General features: G+C 44.3%; 2 protein-coding genes across 2 annotated transcripts in view; one reads left to right on the forward strand and one right to left on the reverse strand.

The window, feature by feature from the left end:
* Positions 1–208: 208 nt before the first annotated feature.
* On the reverse strand, positions 209–4270 carry LOC143180120 (uncharacterized). The gene is made up of 6 exons (XM_076379654.1): positions 4191–4270; positions 1500–4116; positions 1316–1423; positions 1000–1215; positions 559–879; positions 209–361 (listed from the first exon to the last, which is right to left on the reverse strand). The coding sequence occupies exons 1-6, from the start codon at positions 4268–4270 to the stop codon at positions 209–211; spliced, it is 3495 nt and encodes a 1164-aa protein (XP_076235769.1).
* Positions 4271–6915: 2645 nt separating this feature from the next.
* The window catches only part of Scgdelta (sarcoglycan delta), a 182222-nt gene continuing 167762 nt past the window's right edge, over positions 6916–21375 (forward strand). The window contains exon 1 of the mRNA XM_076380066.1: positions 6916–6999. The gene's annotated coding sequence lies outside the window, so the exon portion shown is untranslated. The remainder of the gene's footprint in view (positions 7000–21375) is intronic.

Genomic DNA, 21375 nt, shown 5'->3' on the forward strand with positions numbered 1-21375 from the left:
ATCGAATGCAATTAAAATATTCGCGTATCGGGAGTAACGCGGCGAAAATGCAGAGTCTATGACAGGAAAATTACGCGAAAATTGAGATAGATCATTTTAAAACGATCAAATACAAGGGGAACGTTTAAAAAGATTATATTAAATCAATCTTACGTGCGTTATCGGGTACAAAAGGTACAGAGAGTGAAATAAAAGTCACAGTGAACATTCACGCAATTGCGTCGCTGCTATCTGCCACCCTCAGACTCGTAATTTGATCGAGATCCATCTCGAGATGCGCAAATGTATCATCCTCCTCTATCTGCCTTAAGGCCTCAACATCCATTGATACGATTGTCTTCAAAGCCTCCGGCCGTGGAACCTGTAACAGCAGTTAAGAGGATTTCGATGCATCCTTGTATAATATTATAATACTCGGAAGCAATGGGCTTAATTATCTGCCGTCTTCAGCGCATTTGCGCGTTAAAGCTAATTTCGAGACGAATACATAGGAACAGCGTCTTGGATCCAGAAATCGGTAGTTTAGTCAAATTTCAGCAGCTGATTAAAATAAATCACCTTCGGATGCTGTTGAAGCCACTCTACGAAGCCCCTCACGCTCTTCAGGTGCGTTATGTCTTTCCAGACCACTTCCATCGTATCGAGATCCTCTGGCACGTGCTCGCACCACAGCCAATTCTTCCGAACTTGATTCTTAGGTGGCACAAACTGGACTTCCCATGGTAGGTATTTACCAAAGGCTTTCGTATGCTCCGGCGTTTCCTCCGCCTTTACGTCCCTCATGACGTGTCTCTTCGTCATTGCAAGCCTACTCGCTCCGGGGGTGTTTCTTGTTAAGGCCACCTCCGCGGGCACCACTGGCATCTCTTGAATCAATACCTGTTTAGAAGAACAGAAGCTGGTGTATCCAGAGGAATTAAAATTGAATGTCAAATTGTATCCAAGTGTAATAAATTTTCACAAAAAATAATAAAAGAAAGTAGTACACTTTTCTTTCACCTGCATCGCTTTACAAGCCTCCGCGTTGAAATCGATTTCAAACATATCTCTGAGAACTTCCTCGTCGATGGTTTTATCCGTTCCGCCTAGAGTTTCGAGCCACTCACAAAAGTCTTCGCAAATTTTCTTCATCATGTTGTCGGCTTTCATTAGAAGCGTCGCATCCGGATCGTAGCCTTCGAGGTCACGTTCTGTCAAAGGTCGCCAGGTGATCACCTGATACATTCAAGCGACTTGTTTTTTCTCCTTTTCACTTTGTCCACTTTCATTATATTCCTAGGTGAAGATTACCCAGTTTATCGGTCCGATATCACACCTTTCGTCTTGGCTTCATCAGAAACAGAGCGTAAGGATTGTATTTACGTTGACCCCCTTTTTCCTCGTTACCAACTGATTCGGTATCTTCTAGTGTTGAAGGATGTACCTTGATGATTATAGAAAGGGTATTTCTAGAGTGTCATTTAATTACGAAATGAGATAACAGTAGTAAAATGACCCACCTCTAAGGATGCTAGGCTGTCATCTGGACTGCCCGGTGTGGTCTCACTGGAATTGTTCTCGATATATTCATGCAGAATATCCTCTCTGTCGAACGAAGTCTCTTTTATCGGATACCATTCCGGCAATCCCAGTATTGGTGCAATGAGATTGTAGGTTTTGAGGGGTAGGATTCGTTTGAGAATGCGGGGGTTGCATGGTGGTGGCTGGTTCGTGGAGAAAAGCAAGTTAGAGGGGAACTTCTCGGGGTACAGGTAGCGTTTAGAATCGACCAACAACCTCGTCAGCGTCGCGATCAATTTGTTATTCCTTTTTGCGTACGCGTCGCCGACATTTTTCGAGATGCGTTCCGAAAACTCTTTGCATAAGGTATCTAGCATAGTCATCGACGATGCATTCTCGTCAAGATTTTCCAAGATTTCTGTGATCTCCTGTATACTTGTAATTGGCAATTTCGAAATTGTAGGTGTTGTTCGCGAGTAGTCATCTTGCAAAGGTTCTAATTCTTTCACTGTATCCCTTGATGCTTTGTGACAAACTCCTGCTTTATCAGACACGTCTTCTTCTAGAACAGTAAAGTTCGACAGACTGGTCGCTTTTCTGAGGACTCGGTCTTCCTTTCTCAAAGTTTCCAGTTTCGCGTTTTCAAGCGTCAGTTGCTCCGAAACAGATTTTGCTTTCATTAAAGTTCTACCGAGTGGTGGAGCTTTCTGCTCATCACCTGTTTTAGATTTATTGGAAGTGTCCTTAGATCTCGGCTTCTGTGGATCGTCGTCGTCGTCGTCAGCGGAGATGGTCTTTTTCATCGACGAAGATTCATTAAGAACAATCCGATCTTGCAGGGTTGTGGGTTTTCTGTTTCTCAACGCTCTCAGAGGCTCTAAGCTAGGTCTCAAGTTTATGGGAGCATGACATGGCGCTATAAACTGCTGCTTGGATTGGCTGTCGCTTATGGAAATAGCAAGTGAATCGTCTTCGACGGAACTTTCACTGTGGAATGAGGAAGAAACTTTCAATTGTTCCAAAGACGCAACTTGCGCGCAGCTGCTAGTGTCATTCAAATTTTTTCCCGCCGAAGTTAAGTCATCCTCCCGCTGATCCTCTGTCTCCGTAATTGTCTTATGCGACAATTCTGAATCTGGAACGTTCTTCCGCTCCGCTGCTTCAACTATTTCTTCGCATTTTTCTTTGGACAAAGTAGAGACTGCTTTAACGATCTGACTTTCAGAGATATCTTTCTCGTCAAACGTTACATTCTTGGTTTCAGCTTCAGAACTTACAATTCTTTCTAACTCATCCCTCAGGTTTGCTAAGCTTATCGAAATGGAGTCCTCGCTAGAGCTGGAGGATGAGGAGACGCGTGTGCTCTGCGGACTTAGGGTTCTCTGTAAGAGTGTCATAGGAAAAGAGAGCCTCTTTTTTGTAGGAGCTTCAAACGATTTGTACATACACGACAAACACCTGTCACAATTTCTACGAGGGAAACCCGATAATTTCGGAATGGATGAGAGAAAACGACTCGAAGGACTTTCCCAAGGCTCAGGGTACACGAACTTAGGGCTCGGCCCTGATGTAGAACGAGACCCCGAGGGAATCGTCTTCGACATTGTCTCCTCCAATTTCAAAGTTGCACGTTCGATGTCGATGTCTGCGAGTTGTGAATCCTTAAGCGACTTCCTTTTCGACTTTCCTTGCAAGGATTCTATGTCGCCTTGTTTATGTCTTCTGAACTTTTTGGATTTAAACAATCCCGACTCTTCTACACCAGTTGCAAGGGATTCAGAAGAGGATTTTCTGAAAGAATGTTTAATCGTTCTATGTTTAGAGCCAGACTTTTTGTCTTTTGTTAGGTACTTTAGTGCTTTATAAGCACAACGAATAGAGTATTTTAATGAAGGCTCTTCTCTTGACGATTCCAGAACACCCACATCTCTTCTTTCTTCTTTGCGAGCAGTCTCTACAGATTTTTGAGGAGACAGAGTAGATTTCATTCCCAGAGCATTATTTTCTTGTGGTAGCCTTGTATAATTACACTTCGAATATTGTGACAAATTTTTCTGCGGTTTCTTTAATGCTGAATTTGCAGGAAGTGCGTTCAGGATTGGAAGAGTTGGAGAACAGACAGGCAAATTTTCGACCTGTGCTTTCGCTTCATTTTGGACACTGAAAGAAGCGCGGATATGATCCACCTTTCCGGGGAAAATTCTAGCGAAACTAGGTCGAGTACTTGAAGTATCTAATTTTGGGATTCGTGTAACTTTAGAGAGTGTGTCAAGATTACACGGTGTAGCTGAACTTTTTGAAGGAGCTCGAGATGGAGCCTTCAATATTGATTTTGGAAATAATTCACCATTATTAGAGTAATCCTTGTTAATGTTAAGATTTAACTCTGAGGACGATAACTTATGCAAAGAGTTTTCGGACACTGTAGAACTACCTATGCAAAGATTGGAAAAGACATTTGAATTAAACGTTTTACTAACGAAGTTGGTGTCTTTATTGGAAAAGGAATTAAAGGAAATATTTAGAAAAGGATGTCTTACGACAAGTAGCTTCTTCTCTTCCTCATCACAAAATTTGCTCCAGTACTCCTTTGAATTTGGAATTGGTAGTTCCCATCTGACAATAGAAGTATAGGTGTTTTAAAAATTCAATTATAATAGCACGAAAAAATAACTGAACTGTTTACTTACTTGGTTCCTCCGATTTTTAACTTTCTGTCAGAAGAGATCAGAAGAGACTCTTCGCAATCCTGACTGGACAGATCACTCATTTTGCTAAAATTTCTACTATAGAGATTCATTCACGTCAGTTTTACGCAAAAAATTTCTCTTTTTAATCTGAGTGTTTAGCCTGCATTGTGACGTCTACTAAGCAGTAGTCTTCAAAGTAAATTCGACTATCGATCAAACAAATTTCGACTGAATTCAAAGGCATGCTTCATTAGCAAAGATTACAACCGCTTTGTTAGGGTTTGCTTTGAGAGCAAATAAAAGTCAGAATACCTTGTGACCGACTGACGAACGTTGGATACGATCAATAGTTGCAACAGTAGGTTTGCTGCTAGAAATTGTACGCTTACCAGCAGTTGCATATACACGGGTTATCATCAAAAGATAAACTGGACCACACCAACAGACGAGTGTACAGGATAGACTGGACATCCAATGGACTTCCATGTCTCATGTTCTGAACAAGCGACTTTTCAAAAAATCACTGGTCTTCGAGCACCCTCTGCAATTCTTCCGTAGTGGATGTAGGAAACACAGTATTTTCATATCACTGACGCTGGTAATGCTACCAAACAAGCAAATATTCCTATCATATCACTCAATATAAAAAGTATCCCACTAACTATCCTCCTTATTTATCTTTAAATCAAAGACCTATCTATATTTCTTCACAAAAAACTTATATTTGTAAGCCAAAGACATCTGACCAATGGTGAAGTTGTTCACTGGTCAATGAGGTCCAGGGTAGCCCAAGATAGTCCAGGAGTTCATTCAGTAGATCCTAATGAGCACCAGTACCCGCTGAAGGACACAGGGGTACCAGAAGAAATAAATTTAAAATTTGAGCAAAAACTTATCGATGGTCCAAGCTGACCGATGGTCATCTTGCTAATTGTCCACTGGTCAGTTGAGTCCAGGGGTCCAATGTCCATTTCCAGTGTTCCCAGAGCTTGAGGCCCCATGATGACCAGTGGTCATCTGCCAACTGCCCACCGGTCAGTTGAGTCCAGGGGTCCAATGTCCATTTTCAGTGTTCCCAGAGCTTGAGGGCCCTTGATGACCAGTGGTCATCTGCCAACTGCCCACTGGTCACTGGTCACTGGTCAGTTCTGTCCAGAGGTCCGAGGTCCAGGGTGGTCCCAGGTCCTGGAGTCCCTCCAGGATCCCGAGGAAGGTCCGCACCCGCCAGAGGACCCGCGACGAGTGAGACACTCATGCTCCTGCATAGGCATTTATACTCTCTCGGGAATATCAATTTTATGCAAAATATTGCTCGTTAGATCAATTTCAAAATTCCTACCACTCGAAGAACTTCTCTGATTGGTTTCCCATTTTCTCCGAGAGAGTATAAATACCCATGCAGGAGCATGAGTGTCTCACTCGTCGCGGGTCCTCCGGCGGGTGCGGACCCTCCTCGGGATCCTGGAGGGACTCCAGGGCCTGGGACCGCCCTGGACCTCGGACCTCTGGACTCAACTGACCAGTGGGCAGTTGGGAGATGACCACTGGTCATCATGGGCTCTCAAGCTCTGGGAACACTGGAAATGGACATTGGACCCCTGGACTCAACTGACCAGTGGGCAGTTGGCAGATGACCACTGGTCATCATGGGTCCTCAAGCTCTGGGAACACTGGAAATGGACATTGGACCTCTGGACTCAACTGATCAGTGGATAGTTAGCAAGGTGACCATCGGTCAGCTTGGATCACCGATAAGTTTTCTCTGAAATTTTAAATTTATTTCTTCTGTTGCCCCTATTATGTATCTACCATGCCTCATGCCTGACTCTAATGTTACAATTTCTCTACTTATTACCATTAATATCTGAATTCAATAAAATCCAATTGATATTTCTACTTCTTACACTTGTCTTTAGTCTCTAGTTCTAATACTTAAAAGAATAGAAGTTTTAGGTTTAATGTCAACTGCTTTATTTCTTATTAACTCTTTAACACACCCTATATTTAATTGGGGTATTATAAACGTAATTGGTCTCATGTGAATCATATGGTATACCTCCCCCTTAATACGAGTTACATTTACAGCACTGTAATAATTTATATTCTTTCAATAACTAAATGATTATTCAGAGTCACACGAATTCAAATTTCGCGCCAGGTGTTTGTTGGCTGCGCCTATTACGGCGTCCGTGAAGCGGCGCTACTGCAGTCGTTTTCGGGACGTTGCGGTGGTCGGTAACAGTATGTATCTCGGCGCGTAAATTCTGAACTTAAATTGTTTGCTCCACAGAAATAACCGTATAAAGTATACTAAAATATCGTGCCTATTATTCTCTCGCGAGTTTTCGCTATTTTTTGTGTGTGTAAAGCCTATTCTCGTTATAAGAACAACAAAAACGTTCACGTGTAGTGATCCAGACTCTTCCAACCGTCAAACTTTTTCTAATACTCAATATGTCTGTTCAATTCCATCATTCCGTTCATTCTAATTTGACCGTTCGGTCGTTCCTACCAGTGACGCTGTATTGCGTGACGTTGACTAACGAACTCGTTTTTAGTGCGATTCTCGCGACGTTGATTAACAAACTCGTTTTCGATGCATTTTTCATAACTCGTTCGAATTTATCATCCCAAACGCGAAGTGTTCCGCGAATCTCGACGTATCTGCGTACCGCGCGTCGTTTACCGTGTCTCGTTTCGCGTAAATGGAATCGTTCTACTCGCGGTCATCGTTGCTGGTGAGTTCGCCGAATTCCAGTGGGTTTTGGACGCGTGCCCATCGCAGGACAAGGAACTCACGACGACAAAGGTACGTGGTGTATGCATTTGTGTGACATTGTGTGACGGGTATAAATACTTCGAAGGGATATGGAAATTTTAGCAAGCATCACCACTGGACAGTGGCAATGGCGGATGGCGGGAACAAGGTGACACCGTAGCATCTTGTTTCCGTCGACTCAGCTGCCGCCATTTCCGGTTCAGTCGTGGAGCTTCCTCCTGTTTGGCGGGAAAACGAGAGGAAAACGAGTAGGGATTAGAGGGGGTTATGTTGGATTTAGTTGCAGCGCCATAAATTTCGTCGCGATTCGAAGAGGTATAGATATATGGTGACGCGTGCATGAATAGTTGTGTCTATGTGAACGTGTTTCTACGTAGCGTTAGCTATTTTAATATGACAAACTACGCGTTCGCTATTAATTGCATAGAAAATTGGCGTGATGACAAATTTCAGCGATTTTTAATCAACTTCATTTAATGCATTCACAGTTCTATGACCCATACATGAACAGGACAATTTAAATAATGATTTCCGACGTTATTGAAATTCTTGTAATTCTTGTTAAATTTCTAACTACACAGCGGAAATATTTGAAAATAAATTACAGCTTTTCATTTTATATTGAAAATTTCCTGAACTTTGAATCGCAACCCGAATATATCAATTAATCGAAAAACAAGAACCAGGAAATACCATTGTAAGACTTTTACAACATTGTTAGCATATTGATCCCCTTTCGTTAACGAAGTTTCAATTTCCTCGTTGCCTAGTTGCATTCACTGTTCTAAAAGGTTTCCTACACGACTTGCCACGCCGAACGAATCTCGATGTCTGGCAGATCGGCTGACAAAACATATTCGAGGATGGGGGTGGCGAATTGGTACGAGATCGGTATTCTAACTCGACCTCATCTATCGGTCAATCAATCTTCTCCATTCACTCGTTCATTCGCGTGGTTCGGCAATTCTCGAACGTGTCGCTGACCAAGATCGATATTTCCAAATTCTCGTCCGCGGTATATCCCCGTCCGAGGTAGGTCTTTGATCCACACAGTAGTGCGCACTGCGGGACTGCATCCAGGGATACGTACTGGAATGAGTAATTCGTGGTTCGACGGAGTTTGACAGTTCGCTAAAAAGCTCTCTGCACCCCCTAGGCGGTGGTTGGTAGTCAGGAGAATGTGTTATGCAGGCGTATCGGCATGCGCGCGCCACCGCCAGCGATCGTGGCTGTGTGCCTCCTTTTCGAAACTTCGATGTGTCTTTGAGTGTCCTATTCGAACTATCTCTGACTGCCTGGAGGACATTAACATTTGCAAAATTCGGTAGTAGACACTCATTGATCTTTTTTTGATATTTAAAAAGGAAGGGTTGCTTTCGTCATTGCTAATCTATTCAGGTGGTAAATGAAACGTCTACTGGTAAGACAATCTATGGTTGATTTCGCCAATTTTGTATAGAATCGACAATTTGACTCCAAAAAAATAATATATGTGTATAAAGTGAGTAAACCAAGAAGGTAAAAAGTTATATCCTTTCAAACACTGTCAGTGTTTATCACCACTGTTATTTCTTACACACCACCTGCTCAGTTCAAAAGGCTGATACGTGCAAAGTTGCAATTTCACGTTAATTGCACTAAAAGCCAACTCGGAATTAATGTAACGCATTAAATGCGCAATACCAACAATATTATTGCACATTTCACGTGATTAATTAACAGCCGCATCCGGTGCGGAATAATCAAACACGGATTAAACTAATATACCGATATCTCGTGGACATGGGCGTAGTTTATATTAATTAAAGACACATATTGGTATTTCATTGATTAGTTGAACATATATTGAATGTTTCTCCGAGGAACTGCGCACAGATTCCGTCAAGGGTGCAAACATTAAAGAGTCATCGATGCTTGATACTTCTGTACGTGAGAATGCGGTTTAAGACTTATCCACACACTTTCACAGGCGTGCATTTCAGTCTATCTGTGAATGCACGCTGTCAGGATCTACAGGAATATTCGAGTAGTGAATGTCTAAGCAGTATCGGATATCTGGGTGATCGCTGCTCGTCGTTTTAAGAGAGAACGACGACGTGACAAGGTTAGTTTCGCGAGTCCAGTAACAACGAAACGCAAAAGTGGTTTGCACTCGTAAAACGACGTTCGAATAGGCAAAAAGCAGTGGAAACGGTAACGAGGAACATCCCAATTGTGATTTTCCTCTTTTTATTAGATCGCTGTTCCAATGTTCTTTGCGAGAAAACATAGCTTTTCCATTCGTTCAATTTGACGAATAAAGATCGGTAGACCCTCGAAATCCACACAATTTATCTCGTCTTTATCGACTCATAGCACATCAATGAGAATCTCTATCATAGTTTTCTGCGAAACTGGCAGTAGTTGGTCGCCATCGGGGGAGAAAAGGATGTGTTGCTTTCGAATATGTTCGGCCAGGGTAGTTAGTTTGTATAAAACAACGAAGAAAGTGGAACGACGAGGGTTTGGTATGCGATATTACCGTGAGCTTCCTGAGTTAACGTACGGGGCTGAAACAAGGTGAGAGCCTTCGGAGTTCCCGTAGAGCTTTAATTTAACTGCTGCATACGTCAGACATATTAAAGATACTAACTCTCGGGGCGGCGCGGCTTCTTGGTGTTAACCGGTCCGTAGCTTCTTGAAACTGGCTCTCCCAGCGTCTTATGAAATTTTACATCGACGGTCGTTCCGCCTGAGCACCCTCCGTGTCCGGCGCCTTAGAATTTTTTAAGCGAAGACAATTGGGGCACTCCGTTACAGAACTGCAGGGGTGGCGTGCTACGTGCACGTGGGGCTGGGAGCTGAGTTTGAGGGAAAACTTGTCATTTTTAACCCTTTGAGAGAGAAGAAAATTTTCGCGAGTTTGAAAACATCATTTTTCATCTTTATACGAAAAAAGAAATCGAATACTTCCAGCTGGAACAATTTTGTCTTTTGTAAAGGACTTCTATGACTGAACTGTATCTTCAACTTTGGTAATCTTCTAATTTATTTTCTAAGAAAATAGGACTATAGCACAGTAGAAGGTCCTTATTTCTCCATAAAATAATGCAGAACTTTTCATAATTAATTGCACCCCTTAAACTCCTTAATCGTTAATGCTTGTTTGTGTTGAGGCCGTAGTGTCTTTAAACGCAGTGTTCTAATGATTATTCGTCGCACACCCAGTAATTAGAACTTTTCCGGCACGCTAATGCTAAACCGATTGGAACACGCGGTCCAGGGGTTGCGGCGGGCGCGTGTGCACAGTCTGGCAGAATAAATTTGGGAACAGTCGGTCCTCGGCGAAACGAGATTAGAAAGGTAACTTTGTTCGCCAATCAGCCGGCTCAAGAATTTCAACTCCACCGAAGTGGATTCCTGGCCGAATTAAGGGTACCTCTTGTTACACGCTCCGTTTCCCTCGATCGAAATAATTCGCCGCGAAGGTGAATCGAACGAGCGCCAACGCCGCTGCCAGCTTCGATTTGTTTCTCTTCTGTTTGCACCGTCTTCGTTGTTCCTCGCGGTTCCCTTAAATCGCTTCATCGGATTACGATTCAGTTCCTTCTGTGCTCGCGCTTCCGCACCCCTCCTCCGTTCTCGCCTCCTTCACCCCCGCGGCGGTCTCTTTCATCGGTTTCGCAGCGGCGTTAATCGACCTTAGAATCGACTAGCCGCGACGTTATTACGAAATCCCCGGCAGAAATTACTTTTATCGCGGCCGAGGGTCTGTAGAAAAGCTACGTAAGATCAGGGCAGGAAGTTGGCGCCAGTCATAAACGACGAGAGTACGCCGCTCGATTATGGAAAATCCCCTGGTGTCTCGTTCCTCGCCTCTGATATTGTCGTCTTTCCACCCCCACGTCCCTCTACGCCCCTGTCGTCGTACACATCCGAGACACAGCGAGAGACCGGACGTCTTACGCGGATCCATGGGTTGGCATACTCGCAAGTGGAACAGACAGGGCGCCAAGGGGGGGAAGAGGAAGGGCTTGGACTGGAGGACGAGGAGAAACGGGGTGGCAGAATCAGAGGAGAATGGACCACCCCCTGTTATCAGCTTGGAGCCAGCCGCCTTCCCAAGCCGACAAATTACTACATCCCCACCATCGCTATTCTGGTACCAAATCAAGCCCCATACCGGACGCCCATGTCTCTTCGTGTCCTCTGCTCTCTGCTGAAAGATTCACCCCCTCTGATGTTTCACTCCGGAAGCTGCTGTTCGAGAGAGGGGGCCTCAAACAATTGCGGTTTATTCCATCCAAGCTTCTTATTCGTTCTAACCCCGAGGTGGTGTAAGCCCCACTTATCGATAAAAACCTGGGTTCATGGGTTGATTTAGAGTTATGGGGACAAATTGACGTGGGCTGGTAGGTCTTGAAGGAGGAGACGTAGTGCTTGATTTCTTATTTTGATTGGCATAGTGCTAGGCAATGTGAATAGGAATTAGATTATTTCAGGTTTCTTCTCTTTTTAGAAGAATTGTATTACTACTGACTACGTGTGACATCTGAAATATTATAGGTAATAGTTTCCTTTTTTCTTTACCCGTGGCACTATGAAATACCTAATAGAATGTTCGTGAAACGATTGGTGTGTAGATTCAGGTCCATTGTAACCTTCCTCTCCTTTTCTTCGAGTGCTACGAAGAAATGAAGTTCGTAGGTACAATACCTAGAACACTCTGTACCTCAAGACAAGATTCTCTATTTGCCACGTGCTCTCAGAGACAACTCAATACAAGCTCCCTTCCCTCCACTCGCGACAATACGAAATGCTTTTCGTAACGAGACTAAAAACTATTTCCTGCGACAAGGGGGCTACTGCAATCTTTCCCCTTGTCTTTTTCCTCGTGTTTGCAGATTACCACTGGTCGCAGGCGCACTGGTACCCGTCGCAATTCTTCCCTCGTAACAGGACTCGAATTTTTCAACCGATAACGTATTGTTAATAAACCCTGACCATTTCTCTTGGAAGCTCCTCCGGTTCGGCGGCTATGGAGACATCGGCGAGAGAGAGAACAGAGGGAGGGTGGTATGCGGGCTGAAGTAGGATGACGTCGAAACGTATGGCCGCTGATTTATAAAGGAAATAATTTCGCGGGCGCAATTTCTTAGGTCGGGTATGCGGGGCCGTGCAGCTGAACAGCTATGGGAGCTCATCCGCCGTTAAAATTCATTACTCCCGCTAAAAGCGGCCCTTAATATCTGCCTGTAAAGTCGAAGCTTTTTCAGCCCCTTGGGCCAGCCATAGGGGCGAGCGCCCCTCGTTACTATGCGTATCGAGCGATTTCGCGCGGGTACACGTAGAACATCGCGCGCAGAACCTGTCATAGAATGTTTTCAGAACAGGGGGCGAATGTTGCGTCGCTACCCCCGCAGTGAGATGATATATATTTACGCGCGCGGCCGTTTGCTGTACCGAAATTACACGGAGGACATTTTTTTCCCGCTGTACTTTGGTAATTCAGCTGTTTCGCCCTTTGCCCCGACGCAAGTAGAGCGTTCGCTGTCCATACAATAACCCGGCCAGCAGCACTAAAATTTTTATTGTTGCCGACCGAGTTACGTAGCGAGGGGACAGAGGAGGAGCGAGGGTGGCGTGTAACGAACCAGGTTTGCTTCCTGACCAGTAAGCTTCTTTCTTGCTGTTTTTTTCTGGCGAAATGTTTGTCTTGTGAACGCACTGCGGAACGAATCGACGCGCCGCTCCGACGATGCGAAATTCTCGGGTAAAACGCGAGGTTTAATCTCTTGGCGACTCGAGGGTTCGTTGGAGACGAGGACCCTGTCAGAGCTACGGGCGATTTTTTCTTTCTTGCTGTTTCTGGATCGTAAAGTCGCGATCGTCAATGTTCGAGGGGCTACAAAATACTATTACAACGGGCGAAGGGCGTGCTTGAGGTTCTTAAGGAAGTCGGGGGATACTATGGAGCTGTTAGGGGTTGAAGTAGAGTGAGACGAGGTGCGCAGTGATATCGTGATATGACAAAATTCGCGGAGTGTGCAGATTTATTGTGTCAGAGATATTTGTGTTTCCATTCTCTGAAAATATGTTCAAGTGAAGGATGAATGGAGATCCTTCGATAGTTATTTTATAATTGAGTTTATTTTGTTATTTCACTTTGAATGGAAAGTTAATGTATTTACATGTTTATCAATATTTCATTATTCATTTGCGTTTCTGGTATGGCTGAATATTGAAGTTGTTTGGAATTAAATGATTTTCGGTATGTGTTTTGAAATTAACTCGGCTCGTTATAGGTATTTCACTGCACGATTATCTTCATTTTTTATTCATTAATAATTGATGAATTATCCCTGGTATTATTAATGTATAATTGGAATTTTATTCCATTATTGTGTTGTGTAACATATTATTCTGAAAATAGCTCCTCTTGTAAAAACTCTTGTGCCTGCATATGTCCGCTGTTAAATGAGATTGGCATCTTTAATTATCGACAGGTAATGTTCAATGTTCTCAGTGGATAATAGAGAGTGTTGCAATTGCTTCGTATTACCAACGTAGAATACTCTATTTTCACCGCTGAATTTTTGATAAAATACTTAAATATGCTTAGCGCGCTTCGTTTTCGTCGCCGTCACCCTGAGACCAAACAGGCTGCCTTGTAAGAAGGAGAACAATGTAGAGGGAGACAGGTGGGCAGAGTGAAAAAAGATGACGCAGAGCTGCGGAGGGCGGTGGAAAAGAAGGAATAAGAAAGTTGATGAAATATTGGAGAGCGGCTTAGACAGGACAATATTCTGTTGTAAACCGTTCCTTTCTCGCGCCAATAGATATCGCTATATAGCAAGCTGCGCACGCTTCTCTACCTCCTTCCTTTTCCCCTGTTTTTGTCTCTGCTTCGTGTCTCTTTCGCTTCATCGCGGAAAATTTCCCAAAGAAAATAAAACGTTGTTAGAGAAAACGAAAATTCGACGAGAAGACTCGAGCGGAAGTACAACGGCGGTCGATGCAAATTGCAAGACGATAAAAGTAGAGGGAAACGCAGGGAAACGCAGGGTTTCGTTGGTTGTTCGAAATTTTCATCGGTTTTCTCCTTTCTCTCCCTCCACTTTTATCGTCGTTGGGCAGACACTCGATTATAGATCGCCTGGCTGTAATTTCATCCGTTTGTCGAGATCGTTCTGAGTGTCTGGAGTACCATTCATCGGTACGGCGATTCTCTCCTTCGATTTGCAATAAACGGCTAGACATCTCTCTCGTCGTCGTCGTCGTCGTCGTCGTCGCTCGGCCGCGGCGATTCCTTCCCCGCAATTAAATCGCAGGGAAAAATCTCGGGCGAGACAAAAGGCGTCCGTCCGGCTTCTACATTCCTTCTTTGTAATTTGGCCTCCTCGTCGGCCCCATCTCTCTCTCCGAGCGGATGATGGAGGACCACTTCTCGAACGGGAAAGAAAGTCCTTCGGGCTCGTATTTACGTGCCAGTTCAGTAAAGTACCCTTCGTGCTTGTAACACCGAATCGAACTATCAAACGTCTCGGAATCGTCTCGAGCACCCATCGCCACTGAATTTCTCTCTTCGATCCTGATCTCCGACCTTCCCTGATGGTCTCCAAAAATTGATCGCGCCACGTGACAAATTCTACTGACCCTATTCATTAGCGAAAATTTTGCATCGAAGACACGCTAGCAGAACTTCTACATGCTTTAACCAATTTCTGTCGAGCGTGTTTCACCCATGGCCACGTGAAGAGTCAAAAAATGGGACAGCAAGGGGCGTCGACAACTATGAGCAAACTTTCGCATTCGCTGTTCGTTACTTGTCCTCCCTCTCTCCACTTTTCCGCGGGAGGTACCGAAATTCCTTTGCATAGCTGACGAGAAGGAAAGTAGGAAAGAAATAACGTACGACACTCCGGTTGCCGTGACATTTATTAGACATTAAGTAGTAATACCCGCGAATGGGAGGGACGGGACTAGCCGGGTAATAAGGGTGGGCTAGGGAGAGCCGTCATACTAATTGTAGTAATTCCGGCATCCACTTTGGATATTTAATTAAGTTTCCGCTGACAAGCATCTACTTAGTGGGGAGAGGCAGGGCGGTCCTTACATAGCGACGCGCTTAGCGCCCCCCATGCTTCCATCAGCCCTCTGCTTAGCTACCATGTAACCTACCGACCTGCTTAACTGCCACCTCGAAACCTGCACCGTTCACTAATTATTTAGTATCTCGCTGGCTGCTTACGCCTTTCCACCCCGAACAAAAAGTCCGGATTAACTGGAGTTTATCGCTTGACGTTGAACACGCAGCACGGAGGATGCAGGGGGTTGGTGGTCATAGTTCTCGGGGTGGATTGAGCGCATTCAATGCGAATAAAATTTAATTCGGTCTTTCAAGCTTTAGTTTCACAATAATCACAATAATAACAGTGATCTTGTTGCTTTAATGTAAGTAAAATATTTGTTTTGCAATATTGATGCTTAATGCTTAATAATAATTGTTTACAAATAATAAACGTAGCCAATGGATATCGAACCATTGATTTGAAATAACTCCGTATAATTAATTACATTAGCTCAGTTTCCTTTGAATATTTTGAATTTAATATTCTGTGGTGAGTTTAATACTGAAGTGATGTCAAACGATAAGAGGAGATTCTGTGTGTTGTAAAGTAACACAGCGTAGATGAACAAAACGCAGAACAAACACAGAATCACTAAAATTGTTAGTAGTGTGTACTTTCTACATGAATTTTCGGGGAATTCCTTATCTTTGGAAGTGGACCGCTATTTAACAGGCCACGCATTTAGATAGTGTAAAAACTCATGTTTGCTAACTGCGAGAGCTTACCCCTTTCAGCGTACTGTGACCTCAGAAAATCTTGTTCTCTTGCGTGGAACAGTTGTTCACGTTATCGTATGAAATTCTACTTATTTCTTCACTAAATTCTTACCAATTGTTCTACTGAGATTCCATTCATTCTGCTTTTTATTTTTACGTACTATGTGAAGAAAAGTTACTTCTTCATTAATGTTCTACAAAAGCTGACTGTTTTTAATTTAGAAGCAATCAGGTATATTAAACCTACTCACAGTTCCTCCAGTTATCATACTCCATTCATCTTCTTCAAAATATCTAAGCATACGACATTACACAGGATTATCTCTGTTACAAGCAGCCAGCTTCTCCGTCCTAACAAGAAACAGAATCGCTCCGAAACGCGTTCCCATGACCGTTCCACGTTGATTTACGAACGTGCAGGTTTGGAAGTGAAGGTTTCGGTAGGAGCGTGTGGCCACCGCCTAAATATCACAGCGGACGATCCTTCTCCCAGGCTGGGCCAGGACAGTATTCCTTCTATTATCTATTGTCCCGGCCAAGATTTTAGTGGGGCACTATATAAGAAGGGCTAGACACGAATGCGGTCTCCCGTTCGATTCCGTAAAGTATGAAGCTATCAAAGCCAATGGCCCGAAAAGGCCGACGCAATTACCAATAACTCTTTGACATGCTCCGTCTACGTTTCTTTTTCCACTCGAAACATTTTCGTTCGCCCCTCCGTTCTCCGAGTATCCCGTATGACCCGTTGCACTCGAGAATCCGTCAGAATTGTTCGCGGAAATCGAACTCGCTCCTCGACCGTCTTCCAGATGGATGTAGACGCTGGTCAGGCGAAATTTCTAGTCAGACATCGGCTGGATGCGTCGGAGCGTCGAATTCGGAAGACTACTCTATACCATGGTCAGGGGAGAAAAAGATAATGACGGAGGAAGAAAATGTTGCTTCATGGGCTGGTACCCGCCGTCGAATTCGACTGCTTTCGCGAAATAATGATTCCTCCATTTTCGAGGGGCCGTGGACTTTGATTTCGCGGGCCGATCGGTCCGAGAAACGAGCACCGACCTCGAAGAAGGACGGTGTTCTCTTTTCGCTCGGATGAATTTCTCCAGTTAAGTAATCCCTGCTCGTGGATTCGGAATGGAAACAGTGAGAGCGAACCGATAAGAGGGATAAGGATCCTCTAACACCTCCTTCTGCTTTCCTCCTGCCGTCTCGCGTCCGTCTTTCTACTCGAGCACAATCCTCCTTTCTGTATCTCTTTCTCTCTCTCTCTCTCTGTTCTATTCTCTTTCTGGATCTCTACGTATACAATGTTTTGGGGCAGAGTTTTAGTTGCCGATCTGGCTACCAAGGAACCATTGTTTACGGAACGTCGAAATTTTATCGTGCTCTAATAGAGCCAGATCGGGGCTGCGAGTTTAAAATCAACCGATTCTAACTCTGGGTTCGCTGGATTGCACGGGCCACTGAAAGTGAAAGCAAAACGAGAAAAGTTCCCGCGGAATTTAATGAATGGATTACTTAAGGGAAAGGAAACGACGTAAGGATAGTATAGTCGTGGAATTAAGAACGAAATTGCTTCTCGCTTTCCACGTACCACGGAGCACGCGTTCTTTCTGCATCGAGGCTCTTTTAACGATAACAATGCCACGAGTGCGGTACCGTTTCATGTGATCACTTTATTCGACTCTTGAATACACGAAAGACGCGTGTGTATCCTCGCTTCGTTTGTCGCAGCGATGCTATTCTTGTTCTCGAGCATGGGAATCTTTCAATGGACTCGCTTCGATTCACCTCTTGCGATTAAAGCCTGTTGGCTTTCTGAGGATATAAAAAGCGTGGATACTGTAGAAAAGATTGCAGAATGAAGTTCATAGTTTAGATAATAAAAAATGTCCAAAGTAATCTACTTACTGTAATTTTCTCTTTAATTGAAGTTGGAAGAACTACTGGAAATAAGTTTCTTATAATATTATAGAAGATATTAATATCTTATTCTTTCGTAAGTATCCATAAGGATACTTTAGAAATCGATAAAATCGATTGCATTGTTTCACTCTGATCTACGCGGCGAAGTACTTAAAAAGAATGTATCGTTGAGCCGCTAAACGAATTTCAGCGGACAACGTTTATCGCTTAACTTTCCGCCTTTCTAGTTACAAAGTTAGCGGGAAAATTGTTGCACGCAACTGAACGTACAACGTGTATCGTAAGTTAGCTGCATAATAGGGGATCGTTAAACTCTCTTCCAACGCTCTTTCCCCGCGAATACGATCTTCCCGTACTACGTACATATGTACTTTGCGTATTTCTCAGATTGCCTTGAATCAAAGTTCTTGCTTTCTAGTTTCTTCTCTAAGTAGAAACTCCCTTCTATAGTCAGCCACGGCGTGAAGAGTGACTTTGCAAACTGACTATGGATCAATACAATGGCACAACGAATTAGAATCTTAGTTTGGTTTTCTTCTTTTCATAATTTCATTTTACATCCGTTACTTTAGATCTCCACCCTCAGCTTTTCAAATATTCTACCTGAAAACACAGTGCAGTGAATGAGACGCAGGCCAGAACAAGGATTGGACGAGCAGCGCTTCGATAGTCCATGCATCGCATTAATTATAGCTGTTTAGTGCATGTCGGCAAGAGGAGTACAGAGGGTGTACGTCTAGAGGTACAATTGCGGTCCTTATGTACGCACGGTAACGCTCTGTGCTCCTTCTATAGTCATGCTAAACAACGGGGCGAACGCGTGCAAGGCCGTAGCAAAGTGACGTTACCGCGTGTTTGGCTGCGGACGTTGGACGTCCATGAATAATTAATTTGTTTCTCGTACTGTCTGTTGGTCGATCCGAATGATTCGCTCTCTCTGTGAACGTAGAACGACGTGGGAAACTTTGGCAAGCAGTTAAAGCTCGACTTATTGGCAACGGTAGATCGAGGGAGACGGTTAAACGTTGCGCAAGGAAGCAATTGGGAAGTCGAAATTAATTAAGGCTGTTCGTCTGCTGGCCCCTTTGGAAAACGGGCTGGTATTTTCCAAGGACTTTCCAAGTTCTCCCCGAGGAACGTATCGGCGTTGTAAACGGGGCCCGCCTAACGATCGCGATTAATCGACGAATAATTCCGACGCGTCTTCACGGCGAATTACGCGATTAATTATCCCTCCTTGACGGGCCTCCCTTGTCTCCGCGTCCCATTGGACACGGCGACGCGACGATCGAGGAATCCAATATGGTTTTACGTGATAAACGGCGATTCCTGTGGGACGATAAGGGCTGGGGGATGTAACAGCGGGCCGAGGCGTCGTAAAAAACAGGAGGGCAGCGCGACAAATCTAGATTAAAATTTTTATTCTTTCGGGGACCATGATCAGACCATGGATTACGCCCGTCCCGATCCAACCAACTGATTTATCGTTTGGGGGTGAGAAATCGTTTTGATCGCTGCAAAAAGGAATATTTGTAATCGACTATGGGGCAAAGGATTTTCTTACTATTAGATTACTTTATATCACCTGTTGGATGTTCAAAGGGAAATTGATTTCAGGAGAAGTTTGTCATTACACTATTTTAATAGTCTCATGATAAAACATAGGCTGTTAGAAATTGTACGCCATGCCCATGTCTTAACATTTCCCTATGACTCACTTCCACTCAGTTTAGCAACAGCTCTATCATTCCAACCATCTATGTCGTGGTATCTAGCGTTACACTCGGCTCTAGAGGTTTCGCGTATCCCCCTAATAATTCTCTTCCAATTCCACGAAATCGGTCCTCCATCCAGCAACTGATTAAAGACTCCTAATCAAGCCGAGGTAAGTACGCCGTTTGCACACGAGTTCTCTTTCACGGGGCAGCCTTATAATAAGTAACCCCCGTCCGTGGCGAGGCGTTCGTGACCTCGCGTGCTTAACTCGCGACAATCGTAGGAAAGGGTGGGAAGCTTGTCGATAAGAAAGGTAAATCGTGGCGAACCGTGAAGTATCGCACGCTAATTAAAGCGTCGTTCTAATTAGCGTTTCCTTAGCCCGTGGTCACGGAACGAAGCTCCAGGTTGTGTGTCTGTGATTTGAAGACAGCACTGAGCGCAGTCGTATCGTGCATAATGCACAGAACATTGGGCGCGCCAGCTATATCCCTTTGAATATAAGTGGGTGTTCCCGTCGGAAACGCAAGCTTTCCTTGCGTCCTGCTTCGCCTCGCAACCGGATGCTCCCCACCCCTGCTTCTCCCGATTCGTCGTCCCGGGGTGCTAAGTACCTTGGGAGAGAACAGACGGAGGAGGCTGAACAAGCCGGATTACGGATTAGGATCAATTTCGCGTAGTTCAGGGATATGCACTGTTTCAGCCGCGCCTGCCACTCGAATTCGTTCTCTCGCGATTTCCTCCACGGGTTTTAAACGCGGCCACGCTTTAAGCGGCAACTGCCGTCTTAAATCAGTTGGATGGCTCGGTGCTTCGCTCCAGACGAAAGGAAATTGACATGGAAGGAATTGATACGTCTCGCTTGAGACGCGGAGAAGGCTGGAGAACGGCCTGGGTAAGGAGGGTCGGTGTCGGGGATGGAAGCTAAGCTTTCTGGTATTACTTGTTTACCGAAATGGATAAAGCAGGGAATATCTTTAGGATGAGTAAGTGAGAATAGAATTTGAGTAAAATCCTCTGTCGCTTGTGTGTTCTGTTAATTGCTTCAGAGCGTAGCATAAGGGATCTGTTTAAGAAAGTTTCTCGGTGAATGCGAATTTAACAGCACAGTCCCATGAAGTTTTAATGGGTTGCTTCTTTTTGGTCGCACTTTGTTGTCGGAATGAAAACTCTGGTAGAAAGAATCGTTCGCCAAGCAAGAACGGCGGCGGGGTTGTTTGTCATTTGGTAGGTACAGCGTGGACCAGCAGCGTTAACTAAAATCGAAGTGATTTCACGCTGGGCAGGAGGCGTCCACCGATCCAGACGAATAAACTATCGGAATATTGAAACATCGGTCCTCTGTGCGGGTGCGGTAATCGTTCGTGGATAAACGTGCACGTGCGCAAACGGGTGTGTATTCGCGCGGGTTCTTGGTCCTCTGTGTGCGCGCACACTGCCATAGTCACGGGAAAAGCAATCATCTCGACCGGACGCAATCAGCTTCTAACACACGTTCCCTCCAGCGTTTCTACACGCTCCCGTTTTGGAGGTGACCAAGTCGGCCGCTCTGGGCCACCCGTTACATGCAGGGCTTAACACGAAAACACTGGATATCCGATGAGCTCTCTTTCGGATTAGTTAACGAATAATATTTCTGCTTTGATAAAATTAAATGAAGGAGATACATGCCAGCCATTCTGGAGAGTAATGAAATTTACTTGGTTTGTTGATCTAAATTTGGGAGAGTCAGGGAATTTATGGATTAAGTAATAGAAATCACTGGACAGTGGGAGGTGTTGTTAATAAGTCGAAGCTGACAAATGAAAATACAGTAAATAAAAGAAACCATCACCTAGTGGTTCGAATGTGTACGAAGAAATCCGTGAGACGCTGCGCGTTATCATAATTTTGCTACCCCTGAATTCCTATTTTTGACAAAATATTAAATTGCA

Source organism: Calliopsis andreniformis, chromosome 6, assembly GCF_051401765.1.
Source record: "Calliopsis andreniformis isolate RMS-2024a chromosome 6, iyCalAndr_principal, whole genome shotgun sequence".
In the NCBI taxonomy this organism is placed as follows: Eukaryota; Metazoa; Arthropoda; class Insecta; order Hymenoptera; family Andrenidae; genus Calliopsis; species Calliopsis andreniformis.